This window comes from Mesoplodon bidens (genome assembly GCF_964165515.1).
Source record: "Mesoplodon bidens genome assembly, chromosome: 4".
In the NCBI taxonomy this organism is placed as follows: domain Eukaryota; kingdom Metazoa; phylum Chordata; class Mammalia; order Artiodactyla; family Ziphiidae; genus Mesoplodon; species Mesoplodon bidens.
The window spans coordinates 107751643-107773952 of NC_138160.1; the positions used below are offsets into that span (position 1 = coordinate 107751643).

The 22310-nt window shown below is 41.7% G+C and overlaps 1 protein-coding gene across 1 annotated transcript in view; it reads left to right on the forward strand.

Annotated features, from left to right (window-relative positions):
• Positions 1-22310, forward strand: part of MEGF10 (multiple EGF like domains 10) — a 122319-nt gene that overhangs the window by 86069 nt on the left and 13940 nt on the right. The window contains exons 12-17 of the mRNA XM_081233754.1: positions 1986-2088; positions 14233-14379; positions 15569-15703; positions 16230-16358; positions 17945-18073; positions 20416-20544. Of these exons, the coding sequence (XP_081089880.1) occupies positions 1986-2088; positions 14233-14379; positions 15569-15703; positions 16230-16358; positions 17945-18073; positions 20416-20544 (772 nt within the window). The remainder of the gene's footprint in view (positions 1-1985; positions 2089-14232; positions 14380-15568; positions 15704-16229; positions 16359-17944; positions 18074-20415; positions 20545-22310) is intronic.

The window sequence follows — 22310 nt, forward strand, 5'->3', positions numbered from 1 at the left end:
CACCCAGTGTATGCCTGTCAACTCTCCAAATATTGTGTTTCCATTTTAATGGAAATACTCCAGGCTTTGGGGTGGAAAGTGGCAGGACATTGAAAGGGGGGTGGTGATGGTGTCACAGAAAGCCTCAGTGAGGTGGTGAAGGGTTTGGAAACAGCCACCTTTTAACACAGATATCTCTGAAGTCACACAAATCTCCATAGATTTCCATGGTTCAAGGCTGACTCTGTTCCCTTGACCTACTTTGGAGACACCCATCATCAGAACGCCTGTGCTGAGTCTGCTGCAGGCCAACAGGGTGGGCAATGGGTAGTGCATTCTGTAGTAACAGCCCATTTCACTTGCTTCCTCTCACGCATGGGGACAGTTTCCTTCCCTCTTTTCCATTGCTCTTTCTCCCTATGCTCTCGAGCCATTAAGCATTCTCTCAGTGGTGTGTGTTCTTTGCCTCCCGGGGAGCATCTGATGGTGAGGTGACACGATGACCCCCTGAACTGGCCCCCTCGAGGGGGGCCTTCCACAGAACGCTTTTCTCCCTGGGCTTCCTCCTCATTAAGTGCAGCTCATTTGGCAGCTAGAGAGCATCTCACCGGGGGCTATTCCATGCCCTCCAAACCCCTAGGACAAAGTTAGCTTAGCTTTGCCTCCTGTCATCCACCAGTGAACAGATTATTAGTGCTCTGAGATGGGCTTGAAGATCACCCTTCACTCCCAGTCTGAGTGTGGACAAAGCAAAGCCCCCAGCACAATCTTGTACTTTTTTGGTATATTATTAGATGCATTAATAAATCAGCAAAGGCTGAAGATGGTTTAGTGGCTCACAGTGTAGCAAAGCTAAATCCTATAAGCCTGAACAAACATTAGTAGAACCTAAAAATGTTTTTTTAATATTTTATTTTAGTAAGCACTAGACAAGTGATTATGCCATCTAACACCCACTACCTGTTTAATGCTGGTTCTCGGTGCCTCCCTCTTGGTAATTTTGCAGCTTGGTGCTGTGGGAGGTTTGTAGTGCTCTCCCTCAGTCAGGACCTGGCAAAAGAGCAGGGCTTATAAATGCAGAACTTTCATTCCTCTCCCATAAACTAAATGATCATGTCTGTGAAGAGTCTCATCTCTGCTGGACCACCAATGCAGATGTGCATGTGAAAACATTAAGATCTGGGAGGGGATGAGGGTAGGTGTGTGTCGAGGGCGGTGTGCCCGACACACACTGCATCCTCGCTCAGGAGGTTGAATCAGAATGTTTCATGTGGTTTAGATGGCATCATGGAGAGGAGGATGCTAATTAGGAAAAGTGACAAAAGATGTTAATTTCTCCTAATTCTATGTATCTCTTCGGCAGTTTATGGAAATGGTCTTCATCATTAGAACTGTTATTTTTAAAATTTTAGGCTTTCTTTATGTGGGTCAGGGACTTCCCTTTTAACTAATGAATAGAATGCATTGTAGGAGAATAAAATTCTGGAACCGTGTATGGTGGCAGATGTTAACTTATTGTGGTGATCATTTCACAATATAAACAAATAACGAATCATTATATTTTAGACCTGAAACTAATAAAATGTATGTCAATTATACCTCAATGGGGAAAAAATGCCCTGTAAGGAGTACTGAAATATTTTATAAAAATCTTTAGGAACAAAAAGACAGTATTTTTATGAGTTGTGGCTCATGGTAAGATAAAGATTCTTTTAATTAATTGGCATGTTTACCTATATTTGCCTATATGCACATCAGCATATTGGCATAGTTGGTTCACCATTCGTATGGTAGACATAAACTAAGGTTTGAGCGATTTAAAAATGCTTACCTCTTGCAGCCTAGCCTATATTTGGGGTGCCAAGAAGACATGGGTAGAAGTGATTGTAATGCATGCTGCTGAGAGGTGTTTGTGAGGGGAGGGTGCTGTTTCTGAAACGGCTGACTGAGGTCCCTCTCATCTCCCACCATGGGATTCCCATCCCTCATTGCTATCTTCTATGCAGGATGGCACGTATGGGCTGAACTGTGCCGAGCGCTGTGACTGCAGCCATGCGGATGGCTGCCACCCCACCACGGGCCATTGCCGCTGCCTCCCTGGATGGTCAGGTGAGAACCAAGGGCCACTACTTGAAATGGGAAACACGCCAACTTGTGCCTAGCACTGTTCCTTGCTACTTCAGAGAAACATGCACAGGTCAACTTTTCAGAAAAAAAATGAAAATATGGTAAAGTCTCCAGGAAGCAGACAAATTTTTACCCAAGAAATATTACTGCTAGGCCTAATTAATCTGTAATCCAGGGATGACTTTTTGTTGAATCAGGCAAGGGTAGTTCTCTTGAGCCTTCTGGTATGGATGTTATGGAAAAACCTGAACGAACTTTTTGGCCAACCCAATACAACTATCAGAATTCATGTCATCAAGAGGGGAAAATTGTGAATTGCTGTGAAGGGTTTAGCAAGACCTCTGTGGTATTTTTGAGCATTGAGGAAAGAATGATTGAAAAAAACCATAAGAAAATAAGTTCACCTCAGTGAGGCAAAACTATTAAATAGTTTTATGGTTAATATGCAAATAGTAAAATATTTATTACTAGAAATATTTCTTACAATAATATTTGTCTTAAAAATTCATAATATGATTGAGGACAAATTTTCTAACCACAAGGTAGAAATTTCTCCTTATTTATATGGCTTCTTGGTTTCAGCCAGGAAGTTTATCAAACTAACAGTGGTCTTGGGAGAAGAACCATGTTTTCGCTTAGGATATATAGACTTGGGAGATGGCACTAAATGCCCAAGCAAATTGGTATCTTGCTCTTCTTTTTGATACATAAATTCAAGGCTGTTCTAAGAAGACAAAAGAAGCCAAAAAATAGAATTTTAAACACTCATTAAGAAAAATTGCTAATGGGAATGCAATAGGAAAATTATCGGATATTGGAAAGAATGAACTGAATATATTGATGAACATTTCTTCTGTAAGTAAATTGAAATGTTAAATGCTGATTGTCAACTTAGAGTGAAATCCTCTTAAACTGGAGACAGGATTAGAGGTAGATAAATGAACCAAAACTTTCCTTTAAAATTATATTCTCATTAGAAGTCATTTGTGTGTGCTTTTGTATATATTTGTGTCTAAATATATTTGTATATATATTTAGAGAAGAGAGAGGGATTTGTAAGACAGAGCTGTTTCCATATTGGTGATTCTTCAGTATCCTCCAGAATAGTTTTTTAACTTGTCCTCTAAAAGAGAAATTGATAGTAACAAGCCCAGTATTCTCTTCAGTGATGGTTCATATTTTCAGAAGATGGGTCTTTCAGAGAAGTCTCTTATGCCTCCATACCAGAGTTGTCATGTTGAGGAAATTATGGAGTGGCCTTACCTTTTAGCAAAAATGCACACAAAGAAGACTCTAGAGAAATAATATTGTAATGCTTATACTGCAGGCTTACAACTCTAAGATGTAGAAAATATTATTTTCTCCTTTTTTCAGATGAGGAAACTGAGGCAAAGAGAAGTTAAGTGGCCTGACCCAGAGTCCCAGAGTCAGTAAACATGAGAAATGAGATTTGCACCAATGCTGTCCCACCATGTAGCCAGCTCTCTTAACATTTACACCCTACTGCCATGCGTGGACTTAGTCCAGGAAGTGCTGGGGGGAGAGGGAAGTTACGCTGAGATTTATTTTCAGCATGGATGAAGACTTCTGAGAATTATATGAGAGGACCATGGTGCTCAGTGCTGATAACTAGCAACCTTTTTATAGATAGATAGGTAGGTAGGTAGATAGATAGATAGACTCACATATCATAGAATTCACCTATTTAAAGTGTAGAATTCAGTGGTTTTTAGTGTATTCAAACAATTGTGCTGCCATTACCACTATCAATTTTAGAAGATCTTCATTATCACCCCACAACAAAAACCCTATTAGTACCTATTAGCAGTCATTCTCCATTTACTCCCAACTCACCCTCCCACCCCCTTCTCTCTACTCTAGGCAACCACTAATCTACTTTCTGTTTCTGTAAACTTGCCTATTCTGGATATTGTATAGATTCATATAATATGTGGTATTTTGTAACTGGATTTCTTCTCTTAGCATATATTTTTAAGGTTCATCCATATTGGAGCATATATCAATACTTCATTCCTTTTGACTGGCAAATAATATTCCATTGTGTGGATAGGCAACATTTTATTTACCCATTCATCAGTTGATAGACATTTGGGTTGTTTCCACCTTTTTGGCTATTATGAAAAATACTGTTATGAACATTCTTGTACAATTTTTGTGTGGATGTATATATTTTAGGTATACACTTAGGCGTGGAATTGCTGGGTTGTATGATAACTCTAAGTTTAACCTTTTTAAGAACTACTGCACTTCTTTTCCAAAGCATCTGTACCATTTTGCATTCCTACCAGCAGTGTATGAAGTTTTCATATCCTCACCACACTTGTTATTATCTTTTTGATTATAGCCATCCTGGTGGGTGTGAAATCTTATCTTATTGTGTTTTTGATTTGCATTCCCTCAATAAGTAATGATGTTGAGCATCTTTTCATATATTTATTGGCCATCTGTATATCTTCTTTGTAGAAATATCTCTTCAGATACTTTGCTCATTTTTTAACTTGGGTTATTTGTCTTTTTATTATTGAGTTGTAATATCTCTTTATATATTCTAGCTCTACGTCCCTTTTCAGATATATAATTTGCAAACATTTTCCCTCTGTGATTATTTTTTCACTCTCTTGATGGTGTCTTTTGCCACAGAAAATTTTTATATTTATAAAGTTCAGTTTATCTATTTTTTTCTTTTGTTGCTTGTACTTTTGGTGTCAAATCTAAGAAACCATTGCCTAATCCTAGATAACAGTGATTTATGCCTGAGTATTCTTCTAAGCATTTTATAATTTTAGCTTTTACATTCTGGTCTTCGATACATTTTGAGTTTGTTTCTATATATGGTGTGAGGTAGGGGTCCAAATTTATTCATTTGTATGTCAGTATCCTGTTGTCCCAGCACCATTTGTTGAGAACATTCTTTCCCCCACTGTATTGTCTTGATATGCTTGTCAGAAAGCAATTTACCATAAATGTGACAGCATTATTTCTGGCCTCTCATTTCTATTCCATTGATATATATGCCTATCCTTATGTCAGTAACATACTCTTTTGATTGCTGTAGCTTTGTAGAAAGTTTTAAAATTGGGACATGTGAGTCTTCCAACTTTGGTCTTCTTTATCCAGATTGTTTGGCTATCCTGGGTCCTTTGAATTTCCATATGTATTTAGGATCATCATGTTAACTCCTGCAAAGAAACAAGGTGTAAAATTAAAAAGGATTGAATAAATAAATCCATGAGAGTAATACTGCCAACTTATCAATATTAAGTATTCAGATCCTTGAATGTAGGAGGCCAACAGTAACCTCTGCAGTGGTGTCTCTCAGCCCTTTGGAATTTGTTGAGAGCTTCTTTGGCTTCTGGCAGGAGTAAACTGAGAAAAACTGTAGTGTGCTTGATTTCTAGTGTTTGAGAGCTACCTTGGGGAACAGGTCAAGGCTTGTGTAATAGACTTCATTTTCTGTCAATAGGAGCTACCCACAGAAACAAGGACTCCCTAGCCCTCTAATTCCTCCCTGACTTGCAAAGACTGAGATAACTGACTTCCCAATGTGAAATTCTACCTTCCCATGTTTCTGTTTGGCTCTTAATTACTAAATGTTAAAACTACATCCCTCCAGGGATTAAACCAGATTTTGTAACTTCACAGCGTTCTTGAAGTTCTCAAATGTAGTGACCAGTATTAAGTTCTCAAAGAACACAGTGAAGCAAATAGCATTTTAGCCCCCTGGCAAATTCAGAACCTAACTAATAGAGAAGTCACATCATTTGTTTTGGGCCATACTCCACCAAATCTACTTTTGTCTTATGAATATAGAGGAAATGTGAGATGTTCCTGAACACACCAGTCATTGATCAAGTATCCACCTGCTTTGATGATTTAGAACAAACCTGTGAAAAGCATGTGCTAGTATACATGAGAAAAGCAGGAGATATGATTTAGCCTGAAGCCAGCTAGAAAATATGTTAGTTGCATTCCATAGTCTGGGTCATGGGGTAAGACAAATGATCCCATCTGGCCTTAGACCTGTGGAGCTCCTGTAGGGATGCAGTGGCTTTGTCACACAACATAATCTTGTAATCCTCTGTCCATTTGTGACTGGTCTGCTTCTCCAAAGGGGAGGAAGTTGTGCTGCTTCATTTGTTCTATCACTTGTTGCCCACCATCTCTTTGCTTCATGGCTCCAATGTCTAATTCCTGTGGGTCTTCTGCATGGGCTGTTGGTCTGTAAGTATCTAAGACTGCTGGGAGACAGTTTTTAGAGCAGTTATCCCCTGCACACAACAGAACACACTTGTATAAGCAAACATATGTAGAGGAAAAGAAAGTTCCTGAAGTTCTGGAAAACACCCTACAGTTGGATCAAGAATTGTCTTATTTTTCTAAAGGAAAGAAGAGTAGACTCTGTATTATGTACACAGAACACCATTTCATTTTCAAAACTGGGTAGACTCATCATTTTTCATTACATACTTGTTTTGAGTAAGTACCTCATAAGGACATTTCAAAATAGGAAGAAAGCTTTGCTTTTCCTTTAGATATCAGGTTTGGGGCAAAATAAGTAACCTCAGTCCAGGGAAGCAAGTGATTCTGTTTCCTTCCTCCTTATTGTGGAGATTGCTCTAGGTGAAATGTTGAGAATCGCTGAGAGGGTAGCAAGTATGTGGGATGACAGTGAGGCTTTTGTGAAGGAATCAATGAAATCTAACACAGGGACCTGGGCTCTTCCCTCGACCAAATCATCAAGATACTGTAGAGGCACCAAATGTGCTCAGCCGCTGAGGATGGGGAGAGGCTGATCTGGCCTAGGAGTATGGATCCAGCAAGAAGGGTCAAGAGACCTTTATCCCTCTTTGCAAAGAAACTGACATACCCACACTGAGGAAGTCAGGCACTGACATGATACACTGAGGAAGTCAGCTTGCTTTCTCACCAAGGGGCTCATCACCATCCTTGTAACTTCACTCTCTTTTCTAATGTTTGACGGTCTTTTTTCTTAAAGGAAACAAGACTCTTATTTATTTCTACTATAATTGATAGTCCCATTTTTACCTAGTCATAAAATAAGTTTTCAAAATGTACTACCATAAATATTAACCAAAATTTGCATCTGACATCCCAGTTACTATTTCCAAAAGAAATGTAGCATTTTTCAAAAGAAGAGACATGCACTTTTATTATATGTTTTTAATTAAAACCTTAATGTATTGATGTGTTTAGCCAATAGGTTTCTTTATCGAACAGAGGCAGATTGCATTAAAAGGGAAAAAATGAAACATCAACAAAATATAGGCTGTGTCCTGGGCTCCTTCTCCCACACCTCTGCTACACACACACACACACACACACACACACACACACACACACACACACACACAGTCTAATAAAATGAGACTGACTCTTCAAAATCATTATTCTGAAATCCCAGGTGTCAGTGAAATATAATTAGTTGTATGTGTGTGTGTGAATGTATGTTTCCAGAGTAGTGGAGTGATATGCTTATAAAGTTTTTCCCCAAAACAGTAGAAACACGCTGTTTTTTTTTTTCCCTTCCTTTCTGCTCTGACTTCAGTCAGCTAGATCACCTCTTTGCTGAGTGTTACAGCTAATCAGGATTTCATTCCAGCTGTCTGGGAGGATATGCAGTCTCCAGGCTGGTTCCCGACCCTGGCTAAGATCACTGTCACCGGGGAACTCCTTTAACTCATATAACTCATATATTCCTGATCCCCACTTCACACCTACTAAATGACAATCTGGAGGGTGCATGAGGAGGAGGATGGAGCCATTGCCAGCTCATAAAGTACCATTTGGACAAATTTGGAAAAGGTTTGGAATTCCCTCAGGGTGTGCTTCTTGGTGGTAGAATGCAACGAGCTGGATTTCTGCTCTAACTTAGTCCTTTAGCCAGGGGCTCTTGTGCAGTGTACAACCTGCACAACCTTACCTGTTGGCCCTGTCTGTTATTTAAAAAGTTACCCCGGTAATTGCAGGGGCAATTACCCATCTGTGGGTTGGCTTCTGCTCTACCTTGCTACTCTAGTGATTGAAGAGGTTGGAGTCCAGGGGAGCATTTCTGCAACAGAAAACCTCATAGCCAGTGGCAGAAGACTAGAGGAGGCTTAGAGATACATTCATTCCAGAACAAAAAAGTTAAGTGCTAAACTGAGAGAAAAGAGATTAAGATGCCAAAGCAAAGTCTAGGAGTCTTAGGAAAGAGAGTGGGACTAGCAAGGCATGGATAATGATGAGGAGGGGAAAGGAGAGTAGGAAGAGAGGTGGGGTGCTCGTCTGAGCCCAGCCAGGAAGTGGGGCACTGGAAAGAGGAAACACTGCAGGCAACTTCATGAGAAGAGGCCAGCTTTTCTACTCTTCCCAGCAAGCAGAACCAGGCCTGCAGTGGTCCCAGCACCTCTCCAGAAGGACAGCCCCCCTTTCTAAGTTTCCCCACACACACCGAGTTTGACCAGCTGAGTAAGGGAGCTGCTGCTTCGGACACTGATCGGTGATGCCTGAATTGTCATAGTAAGGGGAGACCCACCTTTCTTTGTCAAGTGACATAGAAGTGCAGATTCAAGTGCACATGAGTTTTAATCAACGTGCTTTGCACCCAATCAGCCACAAGTGCAAATGACTCGTTATTTGACCCTTTAAGATATTGGGGCAGGAGGGGTGGGAAATGTGTTAGCACATGCATATGTCTGTTTGTCACATAGTCTTGGGGGAAGGAGTAATTTAAAAGCAGAACATGGGGTCCCTAAAGTGAGGGTGGAGGAAGGGGCTCGCCCTCCCAAAAGAAAGGCTGTTGTAAAAGCCAAGCTTCCAGATCCCTAATCTGCCTGGCATTCCATTCTGTTTGCTTTTATCTGGGCCCGGACTAAGTCAGGCCATGCTCTCTGGTGTTTTGTGTTGCCACTGCAAATACAACCATCTCTGATTTACATTATTTATTTATCAAGATTTTTTTTCAACTTGGCTACCAATATAGCAGTTCCTTCTTCCTTTAACGTTTATGGTATCGAAAGAGAAAACATTTGATTTATCAACCATTTATTGAGTATCTCCACGTTGTATGCAACCACAGTGCTTCGGTGCTAGGAACAGGAAGATGAGGTAGCACTGGCTCCTGGCTGGCAGGAAGACACTCATGACTCTCAGGGAAGTCATTGTGTGGGCAGAGGTAGATAGGCCAGGGAGCCACTTGTCTACACTGCCATACACCTCTTTTTCAGGTGTCCAGAGGATTAGAAAAGCAGAGACAATGTTATGACTAAATAATTTAGTTCCTCTCTCCTATAATCACCAGGCCCAGTGATTGTTAACAAATCTCACTCTTTGCTCTAACAGATATTTAGTAGCTCGTTGCTCGGGAAAAAGACATCAAATCAAAATCATTTCCTTCATTCATTAACGCCCCAAATATTGCAATACTTGTATAAGGAATATATACAATTAAGCAAGACAAGGAGTTTGGGTTAGATCTCTGAGAGGGGAAATAATGACACCCCAGATGATTTATTTACTGCATTCATACAATCACAAATGCCTAGTGAATGCTGATTTCACGGGGAGGCCGTGGGTATAATGCATCAGGCATTAAATGCACGAACATTTCTTTAGAGCTGCTTAGCTGAAGTTTATCACGATCACTCAGTCATTGCCTAGCAACTCGTGAAGGCTATCAAAGAGCTCTTTGTCCTCAGTCCTGGCAAAAACAGTTCTGCACAGACCTCCTTATCAGTGTTAGAATATTTATCAGGAAAAAATGCTTCCATTGAACTAGAGAGTCCTGCAAATTTAAAGATATCCCCTTCCGATTTTGTCCCTTCTTCCAAGTAGTGTAGGAAGTTGTTTCCTGAAGTAACTTGTGTTAAAGCCTCTATCTGTACTTTGATAAACATTCCAAAAGAATTTCCTTAAGATGTCCCATAATTCTTTTATTGCTTTATAATCTGGCCTAACATTTAAAATCACAGACCTGAGCTCATCAAAGTCTGTCTTGCCCAAAATAAGCAGGGCAGACATTTCCACCCCCTTAGCTGGGAAGAGTCCCCATTTTAGGTACACAAAACATTAACGTGTTGGGCTTCCTGGTTTGAGTGCTCTTCTTGTAACTTCTTCAGAGAAGCAAAGAATGATATGGTTGCTCCATACAGTTGGAAAATGGTTCTGAATATTATGTTGGAAAGAGGAACTGTGCTTACTGACTCATTCAACAAACACTTATTTAACACCCTCCATGTACTGGGCACTGCAGTGAACAAAAGCAGGCATCATCCGTCTCTTCCTCACAGAGCTGCCAGAATTCCTAAACTACCCTGGATGGAATATGGGCGGGGGGATGGTCTTTCATCTGCATTGTCTCCTGCACCCCTGTGGAATTCATCTTGCCCCCAGGTGCCATTGATTTCATTCAAGACCTTGTCATTTTTATCACTTTTTACTTGGGTAACCCAAAATAGCCACCTAACATGTCTTCTTTCCTCCAGGCTCATCGTCTTCAAACCATCATCTTCCCTCCTACAAAGCACAAATCTAACTATGCCTCTCTCCTACTTAATTGTCCATCTGGTCTCTGTTAACACCAGGAGGAAGCTCATACTCCACAGCATGGCATCCTTGGCTCTTCCCTATGTGACCACTGCCTGCTGCCCCGTTGCCTTTCCTGCTTTTCCCGGCACCAACTTCAGCTGTCCCCAATACTTGTGATTTCTGAAGGATAGACACATACTTCTTAGGGCCCGAACCTTGCACCCACCATTCTGTTAGCCTGGGACCCTCCTCCACCTTCACAAGCTAACTCCTTCCCTAATCATGATCCCCAGACAGGGTTGGATATGGCTGTTCTGGGGCCATTATCACTCTAGAATTGGAGGTCTTTCTTAGAGAACCTTTCACGAGCAAACCAGCAGTTTCTAGACCCCTTGAATGTTTATTGAGCTGAATTCTCTTTTCTGTCTTTGACAAACAAGGTAAGAAAAGATGTCTTATAGCACTCCAGCAAGGTTGGCAAAGAGTAGGATGAGAATAATGGAAATAATTAAGGAATAAAACAAATACACACACACACACACACACACACAGCCCCTCCCACCCCCCAAAAAATGGTTATAGCAAACTTACAATTCCCTATCCTGGAGAAAGTTTCATTGCAGGGTTAGCCCTATATGGAGGTCATATCAGTGGCCATATACCAAGTGTGACCTAGAAAAGCACTTACCCCAGTACTACCTCCTAAATTTCAGTCAGCCCTACTGCCTGAAATTCCACATCTAGAGATTTATTTCTTAGGCTTCTAACATGTGTGCTGTCTTAAAATACTAATATTTTCTAGAGAAGATAACACCTCAGCAAATACATTTATCTTATCTTTTTCTGACTGTAAGATGAAATGAAAGATAACAGGAGGGCACAGAGGTCCAGAGGGGAGGAATAGCAATAGGAGAAAATGGTGCAGTAAGAGGAAAAAGCTTCATGCTTTTTTCCCGGAGTTGCCCCTTGACTGAAACATGCTTTATATTTGTCTCCAAATAGATTTGGCATTAATATCTGCAAAATGATGACTCACTTTTACTAGTGATAGAGAAGAAAAAAAGGAATTGAATTTTTAAAGCGAGTTGGTAATAGAATTGTTATAATTTACTTGCCAAGGAAAGACTTCTTTGCAGCCCTAAAATAAAAGTTATTTAAACATAAGCTTGGTTCTATTGAAATATGCTCATATGATTGGAGACAGAAGGCTTGATAGATGATCTCTAAAATTCCCTGTGATTCTCTGGAAATGAAATGATGGGTAAATCATGTGAAAAAAAGCTTATCTTTGCAATGGATCTCCTTGCTATATCGGGGGCCTTGTTAGTTCTATGAAAATTACCTAGATAAAGTTGATTGTAACTGATGGTTATATTAACCAGCTGGACAAACCTACTAGAGAAGAGGAAACAGATATGAAATAAAGGATCACTTTATTCTGATTTGCCAATCTGCCCTGGCATCATTTTTCTTGACATACTTTGATTGAGAATGTGCTAATTAATACATAAATCATGATAATCTCTAATGTGAAAAAGAAGCATATGCTTTTTGATCTAAAGTGTATTCCATCTTAACTGCATTTATTGTCATGTAGATATTTGGTAAGTAGTTGATAAACTAAATCACCATAAATGGCTAAATCTCCACCTCCCGCAAACGCCTATCCCACAAAAAAGTGTCAAAAATCAGGACTAATTTTCAGGATGATTTTCAGATTAGCCAGATAATCATTCAGCTTCCACTTCTTTAAAATCCTAACTCGGATTTGCCTGGGTAGCTCTAGACCAAAATGGCCAGGGTCGTCTCTGTCTCAATGAAGCAGGTGTCCCGTGTTAGCTGCTGCTAAATAGGAGTGCTGGCTCACCATCAGAGCTCAGGACTTGAACTTGAATAGAGAGTGAAGCCTGTAGCAGGTTACCTTTATGGGTACTTCTTTCAAATCTGGAAAACAAACTTTAGATTTGCAGCCTCTTTCAAAGTGGTTTGCTCCTCAATCCATTTGATGCTTCTGCCTAGTAGAGCTATGAGTCAAAACACCAGCTAAGGCTCTGGGGCAGCTTTAGCACACTTGGGGAGCATAGCATTTGCAATTCCATCTCAGTTTTTTGAAAAAGATTTGAAAGAAAGATCAAATATTTGTGAACTCAAGAAAGAAAATATCATAGTAGGCCAAAATTCCACATTTTATTTTATGGGGAACACTTAAACCCCAATTGGCTTCTAACAGGCCTGCTTGCCTTTCTTCAGCCAGCAGCCAAGCTAAAATAACAGTCTGCTGTAAGTTCAAGTGAAACACAATGAGGTCTGTGCTTTTTCATGCCTACTTAACAGCCTGTACCATGCAGAAGACTTTCAGATGGAGAAAAACAGGAACAGTCAAAAGTGGAGTTATTTCAGCAGAAATGACTGGCCACCAATTAGCAACGTTCACTTTATGGTTTGGGGCTGCTTCTGTGTTAAGGTTTGGGCCATGGTAACTTTTCTCCTAATCAATTTAGGAGCAAAAACTTTAATACAAAACAGGGCCTTGTCAGCCTCCTTGGTGCGGGCGGAGTTCGTGTTCTGGAATCGTCAGAGTGGGAGTGGGCTTGTTCCTACTGTGTTTTCACTTGGTCTGAGGCCAGCAGTCTCCAGTTCACTCCTAATTATAACTCATTCTTCTTGCCTCTCAATGCAAGGAGCATTTCTTTGAGTTGTGAAGTATTCTGACTTACAAGAAAGAGCCCCCTGTGGCATTTCGAATACAGATTTACAAAAGAAACTTCCATTTATCTCAAATAAAACCTGGTTTTATTTTTATTTTTTGCAACTTTGGATTTTCTTTGTTTCCTTTAGGCATTTGTTCACTCGTAACTGACTCTAAAGTTTCTCTATTTCCAGATTGAGAGTTAAACACCTGCATATGGGTTCATAATAATCAATAGCTTAGACAACAGCTATGGGTAACTTCATTAGTGATATTCTGCCTGTGTCTGCCCAATGGCAGATTAAATGTTTAAAGAGGAATTTGGTGGCACAGATTAGTATATCTTTCTGTCTTGCACACTGTATTTTGAAAGTATTTTAAGACTGTGTTTATTTGTTTGCTCCAGGGGAAGATTTTCTTTACGTAACACAATTTAACCACCTTTTGCTTCACCTTATCTTTTTACACTTTGTCCATTTCTCCGTAAAAACAAAGAATGTCGAAGGGAGGAAGTTACCGGAGGCTAAAGGATATAGTATTTTTGATAAATTTTGCCTTCAGTAGACAGAGCCCTTGGGCTTCTCCTCTGATCTCTCCTCCTAAAGAAGAAAAATCAGTATAACAAAGATGTTCTATTTCTTCTCCTTTATGACACCACAGAAAACAGTTCTGGGATTATTTTAATGGTATGATGATATGATATGTGATCCAATATATGATGATGTATTGATGTGTATAAGTGGATTTTAAGCCTTGTATCATCCCCACTCACTGCTGCCCATGATACCTCAGGGTCGACATGGTAACCTTGGTCCTGGTCTCTGACTTAGCATCCCAGGCACTCACCCCAACGGCTTCTCACTCAGCCTTGCCCGTGTGCCTTGTTTCAGGTGTCCACTGTGACAGCGTATGCACTGAGGGACGCTGGGGCCCCAACTGCTCCCTGCCCTGCTACTGTAAAAACGGGGCTTCGTGCTCCCCTGATGACGGCATCTGTGAGTGTGCGCCAGGGTTCCGAGGCACCACTTGTCAGAGAAGTAAGTGTCTCGTTAGACGGCAGTTTCCATCTTCCCTTCTCAGATCACTGTGTACAGAATCCTGATCTCTGTCCCACCCCTCAATTCATAGAAGTGTTCTGTTGCAGTCGAGGGCAGGGGAGAGTGGCGTAGGTCACCCTGTCCTTTGCAGAGCTGTCCTCACTCGATAGCCCTTCCCCAAAGGCTTCATTCTTTCCAACCTTCAGGACTAACCTAACAGATGGGGCTTTAGCCATTTCTTCTCAGGAATGATTTCATTGCCTCATTGGCATCATCATCAGTTTCTTGATCCTGCCTTAAATCTTGCAAACGGTGTTCCAGAAATCCATTGACCTGTAACTATTTTATTCAATCATTTTGGCATTGGCCTTACCTCAATTACCAGAAGTCAACATCAGCCAAACTTTGCGGCAAATCATACGTCCTTCTAGTAGTCTGAAAGCCAGTGCTCAGGGGAAAATAGGATTGCAGAGCTTAAAATGGGGGCTGATGACATTGGTCAATAGAATTTTTGAGTTAGGGAGTGATCCATAAGATTTCCCTCAATCTTTCAGTAAATGTAATCAAGAAAGGAATATATGACTAATTGTAAGATACATTATTCTATTCTTTTAATTACGATTTTTTGCATTAAGTGTTCTATGCTGTCATTCTATACTTAAATCCAAATAATGTCTTGGGAAGAGCCTAATTATAAAGCATTTTGCTTTTTCACTTTTCAATTACCGTCATTAATCTGGACCATTTTGAGGAGGAACAATCTTTTAATTCTGACTGTAGATCTATTTATTGCCAGAAATGACTCTTAAAGAATAAAGGATTAACGTGTGGCTTGAAAGTATTTATTTGGGCCTTGTTAGCATTTAGAATTTTATTTCTTTAATTTATTTGCTCAACAAAAATTCCTCAAGCCCCTGCTCTATGCCAAGCTTCGAGCTAATTGGGGCCATAAATGGGAAAATAAAGAGAACTAAGACATTTTGCCTGCCCTGAAGCAATTCAGAGTTTACTGGCTTCTTTTCATTATTAAAGAGTGCCCTCATTCCTTTTGTTGTTGTTTTATACTTGGAAAATTCTCAGTATCATTAAAAAGATTTTTTTTTTTTACCTCAAACTTGAACTAGATCCTTATGTGGAATAAGAGAGAAACACATCTCCGGGAAGATAACTATTTCCTTTCTGTTTTCAGTCTGCTCCCCTGGTTTTTATGGGCATCGCTGCAGCCAGACGTGTCCACAGTGTGTGCACAGCAGTGGGCCCTGCCACCACATCACAGGCCTGTGTGACTGCTTGCCTGGCTTCACAGGCGCCCTCTGCAATGAAGGTAGGGTGCGCAGGCTTTGGGAGAAATACGTGGTGGTGAGCACGCCCCATGCAGCCTGTCTTCAGGCTTCCCAAAGGACACGTGCGTCTTCAGCTAGCAGCTAGTGATGCCTTCTGGTATGCTGTGGCTGCAGTTTCTGTAAATATGACTTTGAGCTTTGGAAAAGCTGGCTTGCCAATCCAGCACAATCTCTTTATTCTCTGAGCTGTGCTACTTTTCAGTTTTAATTGGAAACAGCCTTCCATGAAAAATCAATATGAGGAAGGATTTTGACTCCCTGAGCAAGGAGCCAGGAAGATTTCTAGAAATGTGGTGATGTCTCCTGATTTGTGGTGCCTTAATGAGGGTCTTTGGCTTCAGATGTTCATAAAAATGAGCTCATTCAGGATGAGGGATGCTCTTGAGTGGAGGCAGCTACCAAATGGATGGCTGGGTTGATGACCTTTAAAGTCATTTCCTATCCTGAGTCTAGGATTCTGTGAGATGAGATGTAATTGTGAGTTTCTGACCTATGATTTATTCACAGTGTGTCCCAGTGGCAGATTTGGGAAAAACTGTGCAGGAATTTGCACCTGTACCAACAATGGAACCTGTAACCCCATTGACAGATCTTGTCAGTGTTACCCGGGTTGGATCGGCAGTGACTGCTCTCAACGTAAGTCTTGTTTGGGAACAACTGATCAACCATTTATTTACATTTGTTTTCAAATTCTTTAGGATTGAAGTATGAGTATTTAAATAATCAAGGAAGACTATATGAATAATTATAAGATATGTTATTTTAATTTTTTTTTTTTTTTTTTTTTTGTGGTACGCGGGCCTCTCACCGTTGTGGTCTCTCCCGTTGTGGAGCACAGGCTCCGGACACACAGGCTCAGCGGCCATGGCTCATGGGCCCAGCCGCTCCGCGGCATGTGGGATCTTCCCGGACCGGGGCACAAACCCGTGTCCCCTGCATCGGCAGGCAGACTCTCAACCACTGCGCCACCAGGGAAGCCCTGTTATTTTAATTTTTAAGTGGCTTTTTTCCCCTCAGTAAGAGTTCTATGCAGTGGTCCCGAATTTAAATCCAACTCATGTCTTGGAAAGAACCTAAATAGGTAGCACTTTGCTTATTCACTAAAATGATTCTTCATTTGTAAAATGAGGGTCTTGTACTCAGAAAATCCATTCAAAAGTTCATTCCAGACTTCAAGTGTCAGCTATGATTTTTCCCTTGCTCTTGGGCAAAAATGGTACACACAATTATGGGAGAAAATTTTTTCATTTTTTAATTACTTCGTATTTATTTATTATCTTCTTGGGGCCATATTCCCTACTGGATAACCATATAGAAATTGTGTTTCTTCTTTTAAGTAGTTCTTGAAGTGTTAGTATGAATAAAAAGTACTTCTTTGGTAAATCAAATCATTTTACCCCATAATTTTAAATGTTATTTCACAGATACTTTATCTGAGGTTCTGATTGCTCTTCAGTGCATGATGACCCCTAATGATTTAGTTTGATTATTTTCCGCTTTGTCCAGTTAAGAGTTTTTACAGTAAACCAAGTCTTACAAACAAATGGGAACCTTCACATTTAAGACAAGCCTCTAGGGACGGCTCTAGAGTAGAGTGACACATGCAGGTTTAGACATCACAGACGTGAATTATATGACCTTGGGTTCCTTAACTTCTCTCGAGTCACACCATCTTGCGCATATAGTCTCTGCTCAAATGTCCTCTCCTCAGAGAGGCCTTCTGTAAAGGAGTAGCCCCCATCATTCTTGTCCCCCTTTCCCTATTTTATTTTTTCTTATAGTCCTTACTTCCCTTATTTTTTTTGTCGGCTGGGTGGGTGGGTGGTTTGCCTGCCTCCCCAACTAAACTACAAGCTTCCAGAGGGTGGTCTGGACCTTGTCTTGTTCTCTGCTATCTCCCCTGGGCCTACAACAGTGCTGGGCATATATAGGTCTCAATGTGCGTTTGTTAAATAACTAACTCTGTAAATTTGGAATGATGTTTACTCTGCCCACCTCACCCTGCAGTCTGTGTACGAATACCATGTCCGTCATGATGGCTGCTGTCGCCATCAGCATTACCATCCGGAATTGAGACTGATGTGGAGCACGGTCTTTCTCAGTCCTAATGCTCACTGCTGACCTGTCACACGCGAGGAGCTGTGTAAGGCGGGTGGGATCCTCTCTTCGGGGTACTGGCCTCAGGACTCTCACAGAGCTCTCCATGCATGCTGTGCTTTCAGCTTGCCCACCGGTGCATTGGGGTCCCAACTGCATCCACACGTGCAACTGCCACAACGGGGCCTTCTGCAGTGCCTACGATGGGGAATGCAAATGTACTCCGGGCTGGACGGGGCTCTACTGCACTCAGAGTAAGTGGCATGCCTTCCGAGGCTCACCAAAGGGGGGGCCCACCCCAGGGGACATGGCCCCGCCCTATGCATGCATGAGCTGAGCTCCCCAAGCTTCCTGGCATTGGAGGGTTTCATCACCCAGTGACCCTGAGACATCTAAATTCCTCTAGGCAGTTAAGAGATACCACGTTCCAGGTTTGCTGCCCCTGTGTCATATCAGGACACTGAGGTGGAGTGATGCTATAAGTGACGGTGTGCAGCTTCTTTCACTTCTCTCCTTTCACCAGGCCCTATTTACATGGCTCAGATTCCCTGTCATTTATTCTAGCAGCACAAAGCTTAGGATAAGTGGCAGTGATTAGAAAGGAAGGGAAGACAACAAACCTCACTGCCTGACCTAATGTATGCTCCTGGAGAAGACCAGTTCTGTGGTTCTTGAATTTTAGCGAGCTCCGGAATCACCCGGCTGGCTGGATAAACACAACTGCTGGCCCCGCTCCCAGAGTGTCTGATTCATTAGGTTTGGGGTGGGACCTGAGAATTCACATTGCTAACAGCCTTCCAAGGGGTGATGTCAGTCTGGGATCATGCTTTAAGAACCACTAGTTCTTTTTTTCCATTTTATGTCACACAATGTCTTCACTGTCTCTTCTTCTATGAGGTTTTTAGCGTCATAGGGTATAATGTACAAAGTACTTACTCCACAGCTCAGCACCGTTGGGATAAGAAGACTGATCTCTGCCCTCTTGTCTTCAGTGGAATAAAGGAGACAAGACAGGAAAGCATGTATTATGGTGATCAGTAATAATAATATATAATTTTATTATTTATTTATTTTTTACATCTTTATTGGAGTATAATTGCTTTACAATGGTGTGTTAGTTTCTGCTCTATAACAAAGTGAATCAGCTATACATATACATACATCCCCATATCTCTTCCCTCTTGCGTCTCCCTCCCTCAATAATATATAATTTTAAATCACGGAAATGAGCTGAGGAAGAAAGATGGGTCAGAAATCAGTCAACTCTTATTTCATACTAATTAGAGAACATAATTAGAGGACAGACTGAACAAGTCTTTTGGAAGTTTCTAGAAGGGGGTGTAGACCTTGAGCCGTGATTTGAAAGGAAAAATTGATGAGGAGGGAGGTTGTCTCAAGCATATTCTGCCAAGATTGTATATATAGAAAGTTTTTCAGCTCTTCAGAGAAAAGAAAAAGGAAAGGTTATTGTGCATAATTCTAAAATTAGGACCTGCTTCAATCAGAGGACCTTTTGAAGTAAAAGTAGCACAGCACAGTGGGAAGAACAAGGGATCTGGAGCCAGACCTCCCTGTGTTTGTATCATAGCCCTGCCATCCTGCCATTTGCTGGCTGTGTGACTTGGGCTCAGTTTCCATCCATAGGGTGAGAATATCTATCCCTGTGTTTCTGGGTTATTGAAAAGATTCAATGAGAGGATGCAGGGAAAGAATCTGGCACAGAGTAGGTGCTAAATAAATATGTGGAAATGATGTCATTGCATGCTGGCATCCATGCTCTGCCTCTGTTTCTTGAAAGTTGAGCTTTCGTTAAAACGTCTATAAGAAAAAGGGAAGATTAAAAAGCACATGTGATGCTTGGAAACAGCCGTCGAGCAGCCCGCATTGAAGTTTTCATGATGGCAGAGAGCCCTGAAACACTCTTGCAGGGCAGCTGCTGGCCCAGGAAAGCCAAAAGGGCTTGTGCATGTCCTCAGCCCAAAGGCCCCAGTAGTCTGGGTCTTGAAAGTTGTGCAGCAGTAAGAAGGCTTATTGCTTTTTTTTAACAATGCACGTATGAAGTGCAAGTTTTTTTAAGATCAGAATTCTACCACACATCTTTGCTGAAGAAGATACTATTACATAAGAGAGTAACAGATAGGGAGGACAGGGCTAGTAGCAGACTTGGAGACATTCTGTACTATAAATAAAAGCATGTAGGTAATTTTAACAAAGTACTCATTTCAGTCCATGGAATTTGAGTCCAGGATTCTAGTAATTGAGTGAAAAACATGAAGGGAAATGTCCCCGGACTTCCATGGGGTTGATGGAATGCTTTGTTAGAAGACACCAGCTCGCCTCCAGGGATACCAGCGATGGTTAAACCGCCCCAGGCATGGAACTGCTCTTCCCCCTGCTCTTGAAGTACAAGTTCCTCCCAAGAGCTCCATCTTGGGACTTCAAAGAAGCCGTTGTGAGAAGCTGCGATGTGCATTATTATCTTTATTCTCTCTCTACTGGCTCAGCGTCCTTCAGGTTCAAACACAAACATGTTGGAGGCGGAGCTGGGTTTCTCCTCAGCGGGCTCTTGACTCTGCTGTCCTTCCTTCTCGCACAGGATGTCCCCTGGGCTTCTATGGAAAGGACTGTGCGTTGATATGCCGGTGTCAAAACGGAGCTGACTGTGACCACATCTCCGGACAGTGTACTTGCCGCACCGGGTTCATGGGGAAGCACTGCGAGCAGAGTGAGTGTGAGAGTGAGGCATCTCTAGGCACTGTTGTTTCCCCTAGAACTCCTGACGATGCGACGCAGGACCCACAGCTTTGAGGTTGTTCCGCCTGATCCCTTAACAGCGCAGTTGACTTCCTTCCTCTCCCAGAGACTCCGCCACCTTGGGATTCTTGCTGGCTGTCCTTGTCCTCAAAATTCTTCTTCTGAGGAACTGACCAGCGCTCTGGGTGGAGGGGGTGTGGCTACAAGGATGAAGACAGAATTCAAGTTTTCCATCTGTTCATCCTGGCTCTTTCTTCCTGCCCTTCTTATTTTTGGAACGTGGCTGCTCAGAGCTTTCAAAGAACCAGTCAGGCTTTCCTCACGGCAGAGGCAGTGCCAGGGTCTCGCAGTGGAGGGGTGTGCGTTCGGTAGGGCCAGGTTGGGTGCACGGGGGGCAGAGGGGCTGGGAGCCCAGTGCCAGCCCCGCCGTGGGGGAGGGGTGAGTCTGTGCAAACACGGCCACGCTTTTGACAACCTTCTCTTGATAGTGCTTTTATACCGTTTCCACTAACTACTCCTCATCTGAGTATTAACAGCCTTCCAGACAATATATTGCCTTCAATTTTTTTGTTGTAAAAATCCCACTCAGGGAGCATATACTCTATTGGAATTCCCCATCCTTATGGTTCCATTTCTACCCCAGCAGCTGTGCATCTGCTCACAGGGCTGTAAGAACATTAACCTTAGACTGAGTATTTCAAAGTAGTTTATTGTTCCTTTCCTCTGTGACTTTCATGCAATGTTCAAGATGAATAAATCAGGTCTTAGGGCCGTATGAGGCTCACTCTTTCACCATAAGTGACAGGAAAGGCGCAGGACGTTTCCTGCTTACAGAGGGTGTGCTCTTGAGAAGGATGCAACAAAGATTACATGGCTGTAGGAGCAATGTGGCCTGGAAAGGTTGATCAGCAGAGTAGGACTTGGGCAACAAAGCACTACTCTCCCTCCACGACCCCTCCCCAGAACCTCACAGCACCACTGGACAGCCAGGTTTGCCTGGCTGTCTATGTGCCAAACTCTAGAATATATCTGCCTATCCTCCCATCTAGTAAATAACAAGAGTGACATCCAGGAATCAGCCTGGACAGAGATGGCCCCATTTTAGTTTTGCACTGCTAGTTCATTTAATCATGAAACAGATACTGAGTCCCACAGTTGCCTGCACACTGCTTTGTGTATATAAATATTATGTGTATGTGTATAAATGTCTAAACATATATACACATACATATACGCCTAGAAACCAGAATAGGCTCTAAACTGACTTTCACTTGAATGCCAGAATGGTTATGGGCTTATTAAATAAAAACATCTTAAGTGCTTCCATGATTACTCTGAACATCAAATTAAAATGTCCCTATTTTTGGAGACTTTTCCTAATGCTCATGTGTAAATAGAAACCCTGTGTCTGACGGAGAGCTCTGATAGTAATAGCACATTGCCCCCTGCTGCTCACTTTACAAAAAACATCAGTGTTTTGTCATGATAATTTTTACATTTAACATGCCTAGTATATTCTTTGAAATTCATGCCCAACTCCTTTACGACTACATCAAAAAAATCTCACTATTTTAGTCTCTCAGCCTTCAACCTGCAAATCCAAATTTTGAGCCTTTCCGTGGTAAATGAAGTTCTTACCTAGAAAATTAACAAAGCTTGCCCTCTCCCTCTTCCCCTGCTCCCAGCTAATCCAAGTCAAAATGTGCCTTCAGGAGGATCCTAATGCCTACAGTAAAA